This window comes from Geotrypetes seraphini, chromosome 1 (genome assembly GCF_902459505.1).
Source record: "Geotrypetes seraphini chromosome 1, aGeoSer1.1, whole genome shotgun sequence".
NCBI classification, from domain to species: domain Eukaryota; kingdom Metazoa; phylum Chordata; class Amphibia; order Gymnophiona; family Dermophiidae; genus Geotrypetes; species Geotrypetes seraphini.
Window position 1 is genome coordinate 547,360,071 of NC_047084.1, and position 13,947 is coordinate 547,374,017.

The following is a 13,947-nucleotide window of genomic DNA, read 5'->3' on the forward strand; positions in this document are numbered from 1 at the left end:
GAACCGACTCAAGTCTCAGCACATCCTTACGATAATGTGGCCTCCAGAATTGCATACAGTACTCCAGATGAGGCCTCACCATGGTCCTGTACAAAGGCATTATGACCTCCGGCCTCCGGCTAACAAAACTTCTACGGATACAGCCCAGCATTTGTCTAGCCTTGGATAAAGCCTTCTCCACTTGATTGGCAGCTTTCATGTCTTTGCTAATGATCACCCCTAAATCCCGTTCTGCTGCAGTCCTAGCCAAGGTCTCACCATTCAGTGTGTACGTTCTGCACGGATTATTGTTGCCAAGATGCATGACCTTGCATTTTTTCGCATTGAAGCCCAGATGCCAGGTCAAGGACCAATGTTCCAGTAAAAGCAGGTCTTGCTTCATGCTGTCGGACAAATTGCTTTTACTTACAATGTTACATAATTTGGCATCGTCGGCGAATAATGTGATTTTACCTTGAAGCCCTTGAGTCAGGTCTCCCACGAATATGTTGAAAAGGATCGGACCCAGGACCGAGCCCTGCGGCACTCCACTGGTTACCTCCGACGTTTTAGAGAGGGTACCATTAACTATCACCCTCTGAAGTCTTCCACTTAGCCAGTCATTAACCCATGTAATTAGTGTTACGCCTAATCCCATTGATTTCATCTTGCTCAAAAACCTACGGTGGGGGACGCTATCAAAAGCTTTACTAAAGTCCAAGTACACGACGTCTAGGGACTCTCCCAGATCCAGCTTTCTAGTTACCCAGTCAAAGAAACTGATGAGATTGGATTGGCAGGACCTACCCTTGGTGAATCCATGTTAATGGGGATTGCATAGATTCTCCTCGTTCGGGATCGTGTCTAATTCGCGTTTGATCAGTGTTTCCATGAGCTTACTCACTATCGATGTGAGACTCACCGGTCTGTAATTCGCAGCCTCTGCTCTGCAACCCTTTTTGTGCAGAGGAACGATGTTAGCTGATTTCCAGTCCAAGGGGACCCTTCCCGTACTCAGGGAGAGATTGAAGAGTATGGATAACGGTTCCGTTAGGACGCCACACAGCTCTCTGAGCACCCTGGGATGTAGATTGTCCAGTCCCATGGCTTTGTTCACCTTGAGTCTTGATAGCTCGCTGTAGATGTCGCCGGGTGTAAACTCGAAATTCCAAAACGGGTCTACCGAGTTATGCTTCGCCTGCAACTGTGGGCCGGACCCCGGCGCCTCGCAGGTGAAGACTGAGCAGAAGTACTTATTTAGTATTTCGGCTTTATCTGTATCTGATTCTGCATAATTCCCATCAGGTTTTCTAAGTCGTACTATCCCCATCTGTGTGTCTTTTTCTATCACTAATATACCTAAAACAAGACAGCCTCTCTAAAACAAGAGAGCCTGGCTACCTGGACCCAAAGAGATGCTACAGTGAGTCTTTTATCAAGTCCAGCTTGCAGAAAGACAAGAATCACCGAGATCGAAGCCAAATATGGGTCCACCTGGTCCTGAGCGCCTTAGCATAAGGTGGAAAACCTTCTACGCCTTAGCATAAGCAGAAACAGTGGATGACTTCTTAGACTTGAAAAGTGTGTCAATAACCACTTCAGAATAACCTTTGTGTTTAAAGGCTGTGCACTCAAGAGCCATACCGTAAGAACAAAGCGACTTGAGTCCTCTGTGCAGACTGGACCCTGCATAAGCAGGTCTGGATGAGTGCTCAGCTGAAGGTTGTGTCCCTTGCAAAGACTCATCAGATCTGTATACCGTGGTCTGTGAGGCCAATCTGGAGCCACCAGAGTGACATGGCCCGGATGGATCGCAATTCGCCAAATTTGGCTTATCATGGGATATGAGCTGAACTCAGCTTATCATGGGTCAGGGAGAAAAGATATACAGAAGAATCTTCTGATGCACGGCTGCACTAGAGCATCGAAACCCTTGCTTCTGGGCTCAAATCTTCGACTAAAGAAACGATCCACTTTCTTGTCTTTGCTGTAGCCATGAGGTCGAAGTGGGGCTGGCCCCAGCGCCGCACTATGGCTCAGAATGCCACTATGGACAGGGCCCAGTTGATCAGATCCAGAATCTATCTGCTGAGAAAGTCGGCTTGAACATTGTCAACTCCCGCCACATGTGCTGCTGATAGCGCCTGGAGGTGACGTTCCGCCCATTGAAAAAGAAGCAGGCTTTCTGAACCACAGGGATGCTTTTGGTCCCTCCCTTGGTGATTGATACAGGCTACTGCTGTTACATTGTCGAAGAAGACCCTGACGCTTGGCCCTCCAGAGTCTTCTGCAACTGCATCAATGCCAGCCAAATGGCTCTCAGCGCCAACCAGATGATTATTTCCTCTGAGAGGGTGTCCTGGATGGGACAACGATTGTAGTAGGCTCCCCAGCTAGCATTTGTCATTACCACGATGCAGGAGGAACACCCTGCAGAGTGACTGCAGGAGAAGCCACTAATCCATGCTGGCTTGAGCCTCCAGAGTCCAGGGAAGTGAGGTCCATAAAGCATCCCTGTGCAGAGCCCAGCAAAAGAGTAAGGCATGCTGGAGAGGATGCTGGCAGCTCCAGAAGGGCAGAAATCTGGCCACAGTTTCAGTCTGCGTGCCTCTGAAAGATAGACATAGCCCACAGCCATGTCGAAGAGAACTCCAAGATATTCCAGCAACTGCGTGGACTTCAGATTGCTTTTTCTGTAGTTGACAATCCAGTCCAGTTCCTCCAGCACCTGGATTACTTGAATCACTTGTGCGCCAACCTTCAGCCAACAAGGGAGACCTGATCAGCCAGTCGTTCAAGTAAGGATGTACCTACAGACCCATTTTTTGCAGGTAAGCTGCTACATAGAAACATAGAAATAGACGGCAGATAAGGGCCACGGCCCATCTAGTCTGCCCACCCTAATGACCCTCCCCTACCTTTCTCTGTGAATAGATCCCACGTGTCTATCCCATTTGGCCTTAAAATCAGGCACGCTGCTGGCCTCAATCACCTGTAGTGGAAGACTGTTCCAGCGATCAACCACTCTTTCAGTGAAAAAGAATTTCCTGGTGTCACCTCGCAGTTTCCCTCCCCTGATTTTCCATGGATGCCCTCTTGTTGTCGTGGGACCCTTGAAAAAGAAGATATCTTCCTCCGCCTCGATGCGGCCCGTAAGATACTTGAACGTCTCGATCATGTCTCCCCTCTCTCTGCGCTCCTCGAGCGAGTATAGCTGTAATTTGTCAAGCCGTTCTTCATATGGAAGATCCTTGAGTCCCGAGACCATCCGGGTGGCCATTCTCTGCACCGACTCCAGTCTCAGCACATCCTTGCGATAATGTGGCCTCCAAAATTGCACACAGTATTCCAGGTGGGGCCTCACCATGGATCTATACAATGGCATAATGACTTCCTCCTTACGGCTGACGAAACCCCTTCGTATGCAACCCATTATTTGTCTTGCCTTGGATGAAGCCTGCTCCACTTGATTGGCAGACTTCATGTCCTCACTGACGATTACCCCCAAGTCTCGTTCTGATACCGTTTTTGCTAGGATCTCACCATTAAGGGTATAAGACTTGCATGGATTTTGGCTGCCCAGGTGCATAATTTTGCATTTTTTGGCATTGAAGTTGAGTTGCCATGTCCTAGACCAGCGCTCCAGCAGGAGTAGGTCGTGCATCATGTTGTCGGGCATTGAATCTTCGTCTGTTGTGCATTTGCCCACTACATTACTTAGTTTGGCGTCATCGGCGAATAATGTTATTTTACCTCGAAGCCCTTCTGCCAAGTCCCTTATAAAGATGTTGAATAGGATTGGGCCCAAGACTGAGCCCTGTGGCACTCCACTGATCACCTCCGTCATTTCGGAGGGGGTGCCATTCACCACCACCCTTTGAAGCCTACCTCCAAGCCAGTTCCCAACCCATTGCGTCAATGTGTCACCTAATCCTATAGAACTCATCTTGCCCAGCAACCTGCGGTGTGGTACGCTATCGAATGCTTTGCTAAAGTCCAGGTACACGATGTCTAGGGACTCCCCAATATCCAGCTTCTCCATCACCCAATCAAAGAAGCTGATCAGGTTGGATTGGCATGATCTCCCCTTAGTAAATCCATGTTGTCGGGGATCCCGTAGATTCTTTTCATCCAGGATTTTTTCCAATTGGTGTTTGATTAGAGTTTCCATTAGTTTGCTCACTATCGATGTTAGACTCACTGGTCTGTAGTTTTCTGTCTCCATCTTTGAGCCTTTCTTGTGGAGTGGAATGACGTTAGCCATCCTCCAGTCCAACGGGACGCTGCCTGTACTAAGGGAGAGGTTGAAGAGCGCGGACAGTGGCTCCGCCAAGACATCACTCAGTTCCCTAAGCACCCTGGGGTGCAGGTTGTCCGGCCCCATTGCTTTGTTAACCTTGAGCTTTGACAGCTCACCGTAGACACTGCTGGGCGTAAACTCAAAGTTACTAAAAGGGTCAACTGAGCTGTCTGTATACTTGTCTGTAGCTGAGGGCCAAGCCCCGGCGCTTCTCGGGTGAAGACTGAGCAGAAGTATTCATTTAATAGTTGGGCTTTTTCCGAATCCTTATCCACATAGTCTCCGTCTGGATTCCTAAGACTTACAATCCCGCCTGAGTTTTTTCTTCTGTCACTGATATACCTGAAGAAGGATTTATCTCCCTTCTGGATGTTCTTTGCCAGAGACTCTTCCATGTGGAATTTAGCCTCTCTGACTGCTGTTTTGACGGCTTTTGATTTGGTCAGGTAGTCTGCTCTAGAGTCCTGCTTCCCTGATTTTTTGTAAGAGATGAATGCTTTTTTCTTCTCCTTGATGAGGTCTGAGATCTCCGCAGTAAACCACTGTGGCTTATTGTTCCTTCGCCGTTTACTTACTGATTTAACATAGCGGTTTGTTGCTTCTTGTATGGTGGCTTTCAAAGTCGACCACATTTCTTCCATATTATCAGTTTCTGCTTGGCTTTGTAGCGCCTGGTGAACGAAGTCTCCCATTTCTTTGAAATTTGTGTCCTTGAATTTGAGGACCTTGGTCAGTGTGGTAGATTTAGTGAAACCTTTCCTGAGATTGAACCATACCATGTTGTGGTCACTGGAGGCCAATGTGTCGCCCACCGAGACCTCTGTGACACTTTCTCCATTGGTAAGTATCAGGTCCAGTATTGCCTGATCCCTTGTTGGTTCCAACACCAGTTGCCTGAGTCTTGCTCCCTTCATAGTGTTTAATAGCCTCCTGCTGCTGCCGGAAGCAGAGGTAAGTGTAACCCAATCCACATCAGGCATGTTGAAGTCACCTAGCAATACTGTGTCCCCACGCAAGGTGATATTTTCTATATCTCCGATTATTTCCATATCCAGGTCATCCTGTTGTCTTGGGGGTCTGTAAATTATGCCAAGATACAAGCATTTGTATTTCCCTCTGGCCAAATTAACCCAAAGGGATTCCCCAGTATACTGGACATCTGTGATTCTCGTGACCTTAATGTCATCTTTAGTATATAATGCTACACCTCCTCCCATTCTGCCCTCCCTGTCCCGGCGAAGCAAGTTGTAACCCGGTATGACCATATCCCACCATCATCTTGGTGAATGTACAGAAAGCCGTTGTCAGCCCAAAAGATAGGGCCGAAAATTGGTAATGCTGTTCCAGGACATGAGACCACAAGAATTTGCAGTGGGCTGGAAATACCGGAATATGCAAGTAGGCTTCCATGAAATCCAGAGATACAAAGAACTCTCCCAGGGCCACCACTGCAAAGAACGATCGCACTGTCTCCATGTTTCAAGTTTATTTCAATTAGATATACCGCCAATAATAAAACCAAATTCAATTAAAACAGAGACAATACTAGATACAAAAGGAATGTAGAGAAAACAGTGCTACAATTATCGTTATATAAAAATTAAGGGAAAAAAAGGAAAAGAAAATTTAAAATCAGGAGCGGAGTAAAGAAAGGATAGACAGATTAAAAACCCATTCTGGAAGCACTAAAAAATATTATTGTTGAAGGACTATCTCCATTTACATATCAAAAGTGTCCTTAAAGAGAAAATTTTTAAGTGTTGATTTAAATTTGATAGTAGAGTTTTCTTGTCTGAGATTACTAGGAACAAATTTTTTACATCTGTATTTACCGAAGAGAATATACACAATATACCAGAAGTCGACAGGCTATACGCAGCAAACGAAGATGGGGAATTGACAGGGTTGACGGTCAGTCTAGAAGAGATATGCAGGCAGATTGATAGGCTTAAAAATGATAAATCCCTGGGACCGGATGTCATCCATCCAAGGGTAATCAAAGAACTGAAAGGGGCTATAGCTGAACTGCTTCAACTAAAAGCCAATCTGTCGATCAAATCGGGAAGGATTCCGGAAGACTGGAAAGTGAGAAATGTTACGCTGATCTTCAAGAAAGGTTCGAGGGAAGATCCGGGAAACTACAGACCGGTGAATATGACCTCGGTATCGGGAAAGATCATAGAGGCACTGATAAAGGACTGCATCATTGATCACCTTGATGGACACAATCTGATGAGGACCAGCCAGCATGGCTTCAGAAAGGGAAGATCTTGCTTGATGAACTTGCTGCACTTCTTTGAGGGAGTAAACAGGCAGATAAGACCAGGGCAACCTGGTTGACACAGTATATCTGGATTTTCAAAAGGCCCCGCATGAACGACTACTTTGAAAAATTGCGAGCCATGGAATCGAAGGTGAAATACTGGTTGGCGGATAAGAAACAGAGAGTGGGGATAAATGGACAATACTCGGACTGGAAAAGTGTCACGAGTGGAGTGCCGCAGGGTTCGGTGCTTGGACCCATGCTCTTCAAAATATTTATAAACGACCTAGAAATTGGTACGACGAGCGAGGTGATTAAATTTGCAGACAATACGAAGTTATTCAGACTAGTGAAGACACAGAGGGATTGCAAAGACCTGCAATGTGACATAACACGCTCGAGAAATGGGCTGCGACATGGCAAATGAGGTTTAACGTGGATAAGTGTAAGGTGATGCATGTCGGTAAGAAAAATCTTATACACAAATACAGGATGTCTGTTGCAGTACTCAGAGAGACCTCACCAGGAAAGAGACTTGGGAGTACTGGTCGACAAGTCAACGAAGCTGTCCGCGCAATTGTGTGGCGGCTGCGAAAAGGGCAAACAGAATGCTAGGAATAATTAAGAAGGGGATCACTAACAGATCGGAGAAGGTTATCATGCCACTGTACCGGGCCAGGTTACCCCCCACCTGGAATACTGGTTGCAGTACATGAAGAAGGACACAGTACTACTCAAAAGGGTCCAGAGAAGAGCGACTAAAATGGTTAAAGGGTTGGAGGAGTTGCCGTACAGTGAGAGATTAGAGAAACTGGGTCTCGTCTCCCTTGAAAAGAGGAAACTGAGAGAGGACATGATCGAAACATTCAAGATAATGAAGGGAATAGACTTAGTAGATAAAGACAGGTTGTTCACCCTCTCCAAGACAGAGAGAACGAGAGGGCACTCCCTAAAGTTAAAAGAGGATAGATTCCGTACAAACGTAAGGAAGTTCTTCTTCACCCAGAGAGCGATAGAAAACTGGAAAGCTCTTCTGGAGGCTGTTTTAGGGGAAACACCCTCCAGGGATTCAAGACAAAGTTAGACAAGTTCTTGCTGAACCAGAACGTACGCAGCTAAGGCTAGTCTCAGTTAGGGCACTGGTCTTTGACCTAAGGGCCGCTGTGTGAGCGGACTGCTGGGCACGATGGACCACTGATCTGACCCAGCAGCGGCAATTCTTATGTTCTTGTAGAGAATGAATAATAGGGGGATATTAGAGCCCCCTGTGGAACAACATATTTGATCGGTTTTGGTTTCGATAGTGCATCATTGAACAGTACGCTTTGGGATCTATTATTCAAGGAAGTGGTGAACTATCTTAATGCAGTGTCTAGGATTCCAATTTGAGAGAATTGTGCAATGAGGAGAGGATGGTCAATAGTGTCGAACGCTGCACTGAAATCTAGTAATACCAGAAGGACATCATTATCCTTATTCATGAGTTCCCAGCAGTCATCAATGATGGCTTCAGTACTGTGGAATTTCCTGAATCCTAATTGGAAGGCGGATAGGGTTCCTTGTTGTCGATGAAGGAGTGTAATTGGTTTAACACTGTTTTTTCCAGGATCTATGGCACAAAGATCCAGAAGCCTTTGAACCATTGTCCAGATTCAGAAGGCTATCTCTGGTTTGCTGGCCTAAGAATCTATAAAGCGGTCGGAAGGGGGGAACAGAACTGGATTTTATAACCGTCCATCCCAAACAATGTCTAGGACCTGTCTGTGCCAATCTAAGCCTAGACCGACCGAAGTCCAACATAGCCTGCCCCTTATCGGGGGTGGGGGGAGAGGTGGGGGCACGGCTCCTGTCCTGGTATCATTGTGATTTCTTAGAGGCTGGAGAGGAGCCAGAACCCAAGGCTTGCTGTCTCCTGCATTTGTTGGACCTCTAACGTTGCTTGGCCTGCTGCATAAGGACGGAATCTTCAAGAACCTCAAAAACTGCCCTGCATTGGACCCCGAGCTGTCTGGAGTCTGCTCTCTGGTAAAGCCTTAGGATGATAATCCACCACACTTGCCATCAGGTCAACCAGACCCTCGCCAAATAGCATCTGCCCCTGAAAGGGGAGCCAGCTTAGCGTGGCTTTAGAGGCAGAATCTCCTGTCTACTGTCTGATCCAGAGCATCTGCTGGGCGGAGATATAATATAGGTTGACATCTTGCTTATGACTCTGAAGACATCAAACAGAGCGTCTGCTATATAATTCACCCCAGATAGGAGCATTTGGGGTTCCTCGTCATCCTCCGGGTCTGAGGCTTGAGACAGTCGGGTGCGATAACCATGTGCCATAAAGGAAGTTGTGGCTGCCGCCTTAATCCTTTGGACCAAGGCATCAAATTGCCTCTTGAGGAGCAAGCCCAATTTATGGTCCTGAGAATCTTGTAACATCAAACCTCCTTCATTAGGGAGGGATGAGCATTTGGTAAACTGTGCCACCAGCGAATCCACCTTCAGCTGAACAAACAGCTGCTGGAAATCTAAAGCCATTGGGTAAACTTGGTCCCTTCCCTTCCAACGGGATTTCCCCTGATGTTACTTCCATACAGGGGTTACCTGGCTGAGCCACAAGTGGAGAAAGGCATGGCGGTGGAATAGTCTCCGGAGGGGAGAGAGAAACCTCTAACCCGAAGTCGCCGGCTTTAGCTCCTCCTGTCAGCGAGAGCTCAGCTAGCCCTCCAGGAAATCAAGGACCCGTGGCAGTAGCAGTAAATTCCAAGATACTTTGCTGGGTCAGAGTGGAAGTTCTTGCCATGCAGTGGTCAGGACAAACTGCGCCCTTTCTCTTTGATTGCGGCATTTGGTTCCTCAGCATGGTCAAATAATGAACGGCTGAAGGTAACTTTTTCAGCAGTGAAGGGCTCTGCGATATTGACGTCGCTATCTATATCCCCACCATCTTAACTCTCCACAGGGAAATATTTTTTAAACCAATAGGAGGAAATATTTTTTCACTCAGAGAATAGTTAAACTCTGGAACACATTGCCAGATGTTATGGTAACATAGGATAGCATAGCTGGTTTTAAGAAAGGTTTGGACAATTTCCTGGAGACAAGTCCATAGTCTGTGGGACCAAAAGAAGTATGAGAAGAAACTGGAAGATCTAAATATGTATACTCTGGAGGAGAGGAGGGACAGGAGAGATAAGATACAGACTTTTAAATATTTGAAAGGTATTAATATAGAACCAAATATTTTCCCAAAAAGAGAAAATGTTAAAACTAGAGGGCATAATTTGAGGTTGCAGGGAGGAAGACTCAGGAGCAATGTTAGGAAATTCTTTTTCACGGAGAGGGTGGTAGATGCTTGTAATGCCCTCCTGGGGGAAGTGGTGGAGAGGAAAATGGTGATGGAATTCAAAAAAGCGTGGGATAAACATAGAGGATCTCTAAATTAGAAAACAAAGAATGTAAATTAAAGATCTAATACTGGTACTGGACAGACTTGCACGGTCTATGTCCCAAATGTGGTGATTTGGTGTAGGATGGGCTGGGGAGGGCATGAATGGGAACTCCACTAACTTGGAATATGATAATGTTACTGGCCAGACTTTATGGTAGATATCTGGAGTGAGCTTGGATCACAACTTCAGCATTTGGAACCTAGGACAATACCAGGTGGACTTTACAGTCTATGATCCAGAAATATCAAAGAAGGGACAAGTTAATTTAATCATGTATTTTTAATGGGGTATAACTAATGGGCAGACTGGATGGACCGTTCAGGTCTTTATCTGCCGTCATTTACTATGTTACTATGTTATTGAGAAAGACAAGCCACTGCTTGCCCTGGATCGGTAGCATAGAATATTGCTACTCCTTGGGTTTTGGCCAGGTACTAGTGACCTGGATTGGCCACCGAAAGAATGGGCAACTGGGCTTGCTGGACCATTGGTCTGACCCAGTAAGGCTATTCTTATGTTCTTGCAAATCCTAAACAGAACAACTCAACAAAAAATGAATTATTTATGTGTAAAAAAATCCTGGACACCGGAGTGCCATATTTAAGTGCTATGGTGAGTTGATACCTGGGGTTTGTCGAGTCCTGCTCTAACATAAGTTTAGGATATTTAGGCTGAGTACTTTTCCAGGAGAACAATCTTGGCTCTCTCAATTCCAGTCTTCTCTTTTGGTTGTAAGTACCTCCATGCAACCTCCTTCATGCTATCAAAGCTTCTTGTGAGACACTCTTTTGGATAGCAAGCTCTTGTAGCATGTTGCTGTTTATATTATACTTGTACAATTTGCTGCAGCTGCTGTTGTTTCCCCTTCACTAGAGCTTTATGTAGATTTTAAACTAAACTAAACCTTAAGCTTGTATATCTTTCCCTTCTAGTGCATACCAACACAAACAAAATTTTTTTTAAAAAAATCTTGCCTGAACAGCTCTAACAAAATTTCTTCCTGTCCTTCTCTAGGGCAGGGTTACTCTTTTTAGCCCAAGTTCTTAGTTCATAAGAACATAAGAATTGCCGCTGCTGGGTCAGACCAGTGGTCCATCATGCCCAGCAGTCCGTTTACGCGGCAGTCCTCTGGTCAAACACCAACACCCTAATTGAGATGAGTCCTACCAGCGCCCGTTCTTGTTCAGCAGGAACTTGTCTAACTTTGTCTTGAATCCCTGGAAGGTGTTTTCCCCTATAACAGCCTCCGGAAGAGTGTTCCAGCTTTCTACTACTCTCTGGGTGAAGAAAAATTTCTTTACGTTTGTACGGAATCTATCCCCTTTCAACTTTAGAGAGTGCCCTCTCATTTTCCATACCTTGGAGAGGGTAAACAACCTGTCCTTATCTACTAAGTCTATCCCTTTCAGTACCTTGAATGTTTTGATCATGTCCCCTCTCAATCTCCTCTGTTCGAGGTAGAAGAGGCCAATTTTCTCTAATCCTTCGCTGTACGGCAGCTCTTCCAACCCCTTAACCATCTTAGGACCTTTTCGAGTAGTACTGTGTCCTTCTTCATGTAAGGCGACCAGTGTTGGATGCAGTACTCCAGGTGAGGGCACACCATGGCCCGGTACAGCGGCATGATAACCTTCTCTGATCTGTTTGTGATCCCCTTCTTTATTATTCCTAGCATTCTGTTTGCCCTTTTTGCCGCCGCCGCACATAGCGTAGACGGCTTCAATGACTTGTCGATCAAAACTCCCAAGTCCCTTTCCTGGGAGGTCTCTCCAAGTACCACCCCGGACATCCTGTATTAGTGCATGAGATTTTTGTTACCGACATGCATCACTTTACACTTATCCACGTTGAACCTCATCTACCATGTCGATGCCCATTCCTCGAGCCTGATTATGTCACATTGCAGATCTTCGCAATCCCCCTGCATCTTCACTACTGTGAATAACTTCGTATCGTCCGCAAATTTAATCACTTAGCTCGTCGTACCTATGTCCAGATCGTTTATAAAGATGTTAAAGAGCACGGGTCCAAGTACCAAGCCCTGCGGTACCCCACTGGTGACACTCTTCCAGTCAGAATATTGTCCAGCACTTTAGAGGGTAGTGGATTTGTCTTCTATTAATCTGGGAAGGACAGATATCACTACTAACTCAATATGTTGTAAGATGTACCAGCATGGGCCAAGAAGCCTCCACAAACACAGCCAGACTACGATTTCAAAATAAGCCCCAAAAGTCTTTAATATTATAATTCAAATGGAAACCATATCGGAATCTGTTCCTCTCACAGGCTATTAGTTCAGTGTTGCCCATATGCAACTGGGAGTGTAGTAATAGTAACCAAACAAAAATGGGCCTGGTTCCAGTGTATACAGTTTAAAAAAAACAACCAACCAAACAAACAAACCTCCCCCTCATCAACTATCCTGTCTCACGGTTACCACTCTAGCCCTCTTCAAAGGTATGTTGTACAAGCAGACTCAGAGTCTGCTTCTTTCTGTTCTGGGGCTCCCTGGATCATCTACCTTCAGAGGGTTTTATCTGCCCTGGCTAGCACTCTGCCCTGCTCTAGCACTCAAGCCTCCGATTATGGCCCTGTGAAGGAGTGTATTTAAAGGGGACTGACAGTTCTACACACTATCACAGGCTGCAAATGAAGACTAACAGAGTTGGATTCAAGACGTATTTCCAAATTAATAAGAAGCATAAAATCAAGTAGAGGAAACAACCAGGTTAAAAAAAGTTTCTGCTATAAAGGATATAACCCAACATGATCCATTTCACAACCATGAAAGCATTAAAAGTCTTACAGAGGGTGTAGCTTGTTTACAGTATCATCATCCTGAGTTCTCTGAAGGTCTGAACGAATTTTCCTCACCAGAGGAGTGCAGTAACCTTTGGCAATCTCAAGTTTCTCCACTTTGGATATGCCATATTCCTAAAGGGAAAATAAGTTATTGTAAAACCATAAAAACACAAAATGAAGAGTAGTTATTACATTCTGCTTATCATCCTATTATCTAATTCTGAAATACAGTTAATTTAAATGATTCATAAGTGCTTAGAAACAGAAAAATGGCCCATCCACTCTGACCAACCGCAGCATCCACTCATTTTCTCCTCTCCATGAGAAATCTCATATGCCTGTCCCCAGTCCACACTTTCTTGAATTTGTTATCTTCTACTCCACCATCTCCACTTGGAAACTATTCCACACCATCTACTACCCTTAAGTATTTACTTAGATTACTCCTGAACCTATAACCTCTTAACTTCATTCTATGTCCTCTCATTTGAAAAAGGCTCACTTTCTTTGACAGTAATATTTAAAATTCTCAATCATATCCCTTCTCAACTTTCTTCCAGAATATACATATTGGGGTCCATAAATCTGTCTTCATATACTTTATCACAAAGACCACTGCCAATTTTGTAGCCTCCCTCTGGACTGACTCCATCACCAATAACTCATACAATGGCACTATCATCTCTTTTTTCCTACTGGCCATTCCTTTCCATATGCATCCAAGTATCCTTCTGGCTTTGACTATTGTCCTTTCTACCTATTTTATCATTCTAAGCTCCTCATATATGATTGTTCTGCCCCTGGTAGCCTTTTGCTAGTTTATAGTATGGCTCTAAGATGTATTAATGCTATTCTCACTTCCTGGAACTTTAGTGTTGCAGTCATTTCCTGCCATGATATGCGAGCAATTAATTGTGTGTAATGTAGTTTCACAGAAATATGATGGCAGATAAAGGCCAAATGGCCCATCTCATGTGCCCATCCACAGTAACCATTATCTCTTTCCCTCTCTGAGAGATCCCATGTGCCTATCCCAGGCCATCTTGAATTCAGATACAGTCTCTGCCTCCACCACCTCCTCTGGGAGACTGTTCCACGCATCTACCACTCTTTCTGTAAAAAATTATTTCCTTAAGATTACTCCTGAGACTATCACC

At 45.2% G+C, this 13,947-nt stretch overlaps 1 protein-coding gene across 10 annotated transcripts in view; it reads right to left on the minus strand.

The window, feature by feature from the left end:
* PPIP5K2 (diphosphoinositol pentakisphosphate kinase 2) overlaps window positions 1-13,947 on the minus strand; it is a 501,817-nt gene that overhangs the window by 206,145 nt on the left and 281,725 nt on the right. For all 10 annotated transcript variants that reach the window (XM_033929166.1, XM_033929168.1, XM_033929165.1 and 7 more), the window contains one exon: window positions 12,795-12,922. In XM_033929166.1, the coding sequence (XP_033785057.1) occupies window positions 12,795-12,922 (128 nt within the window). The remainder of the gene's footprint in view (window positions 1-12,794; window positions 12,923-13,947) is intronic.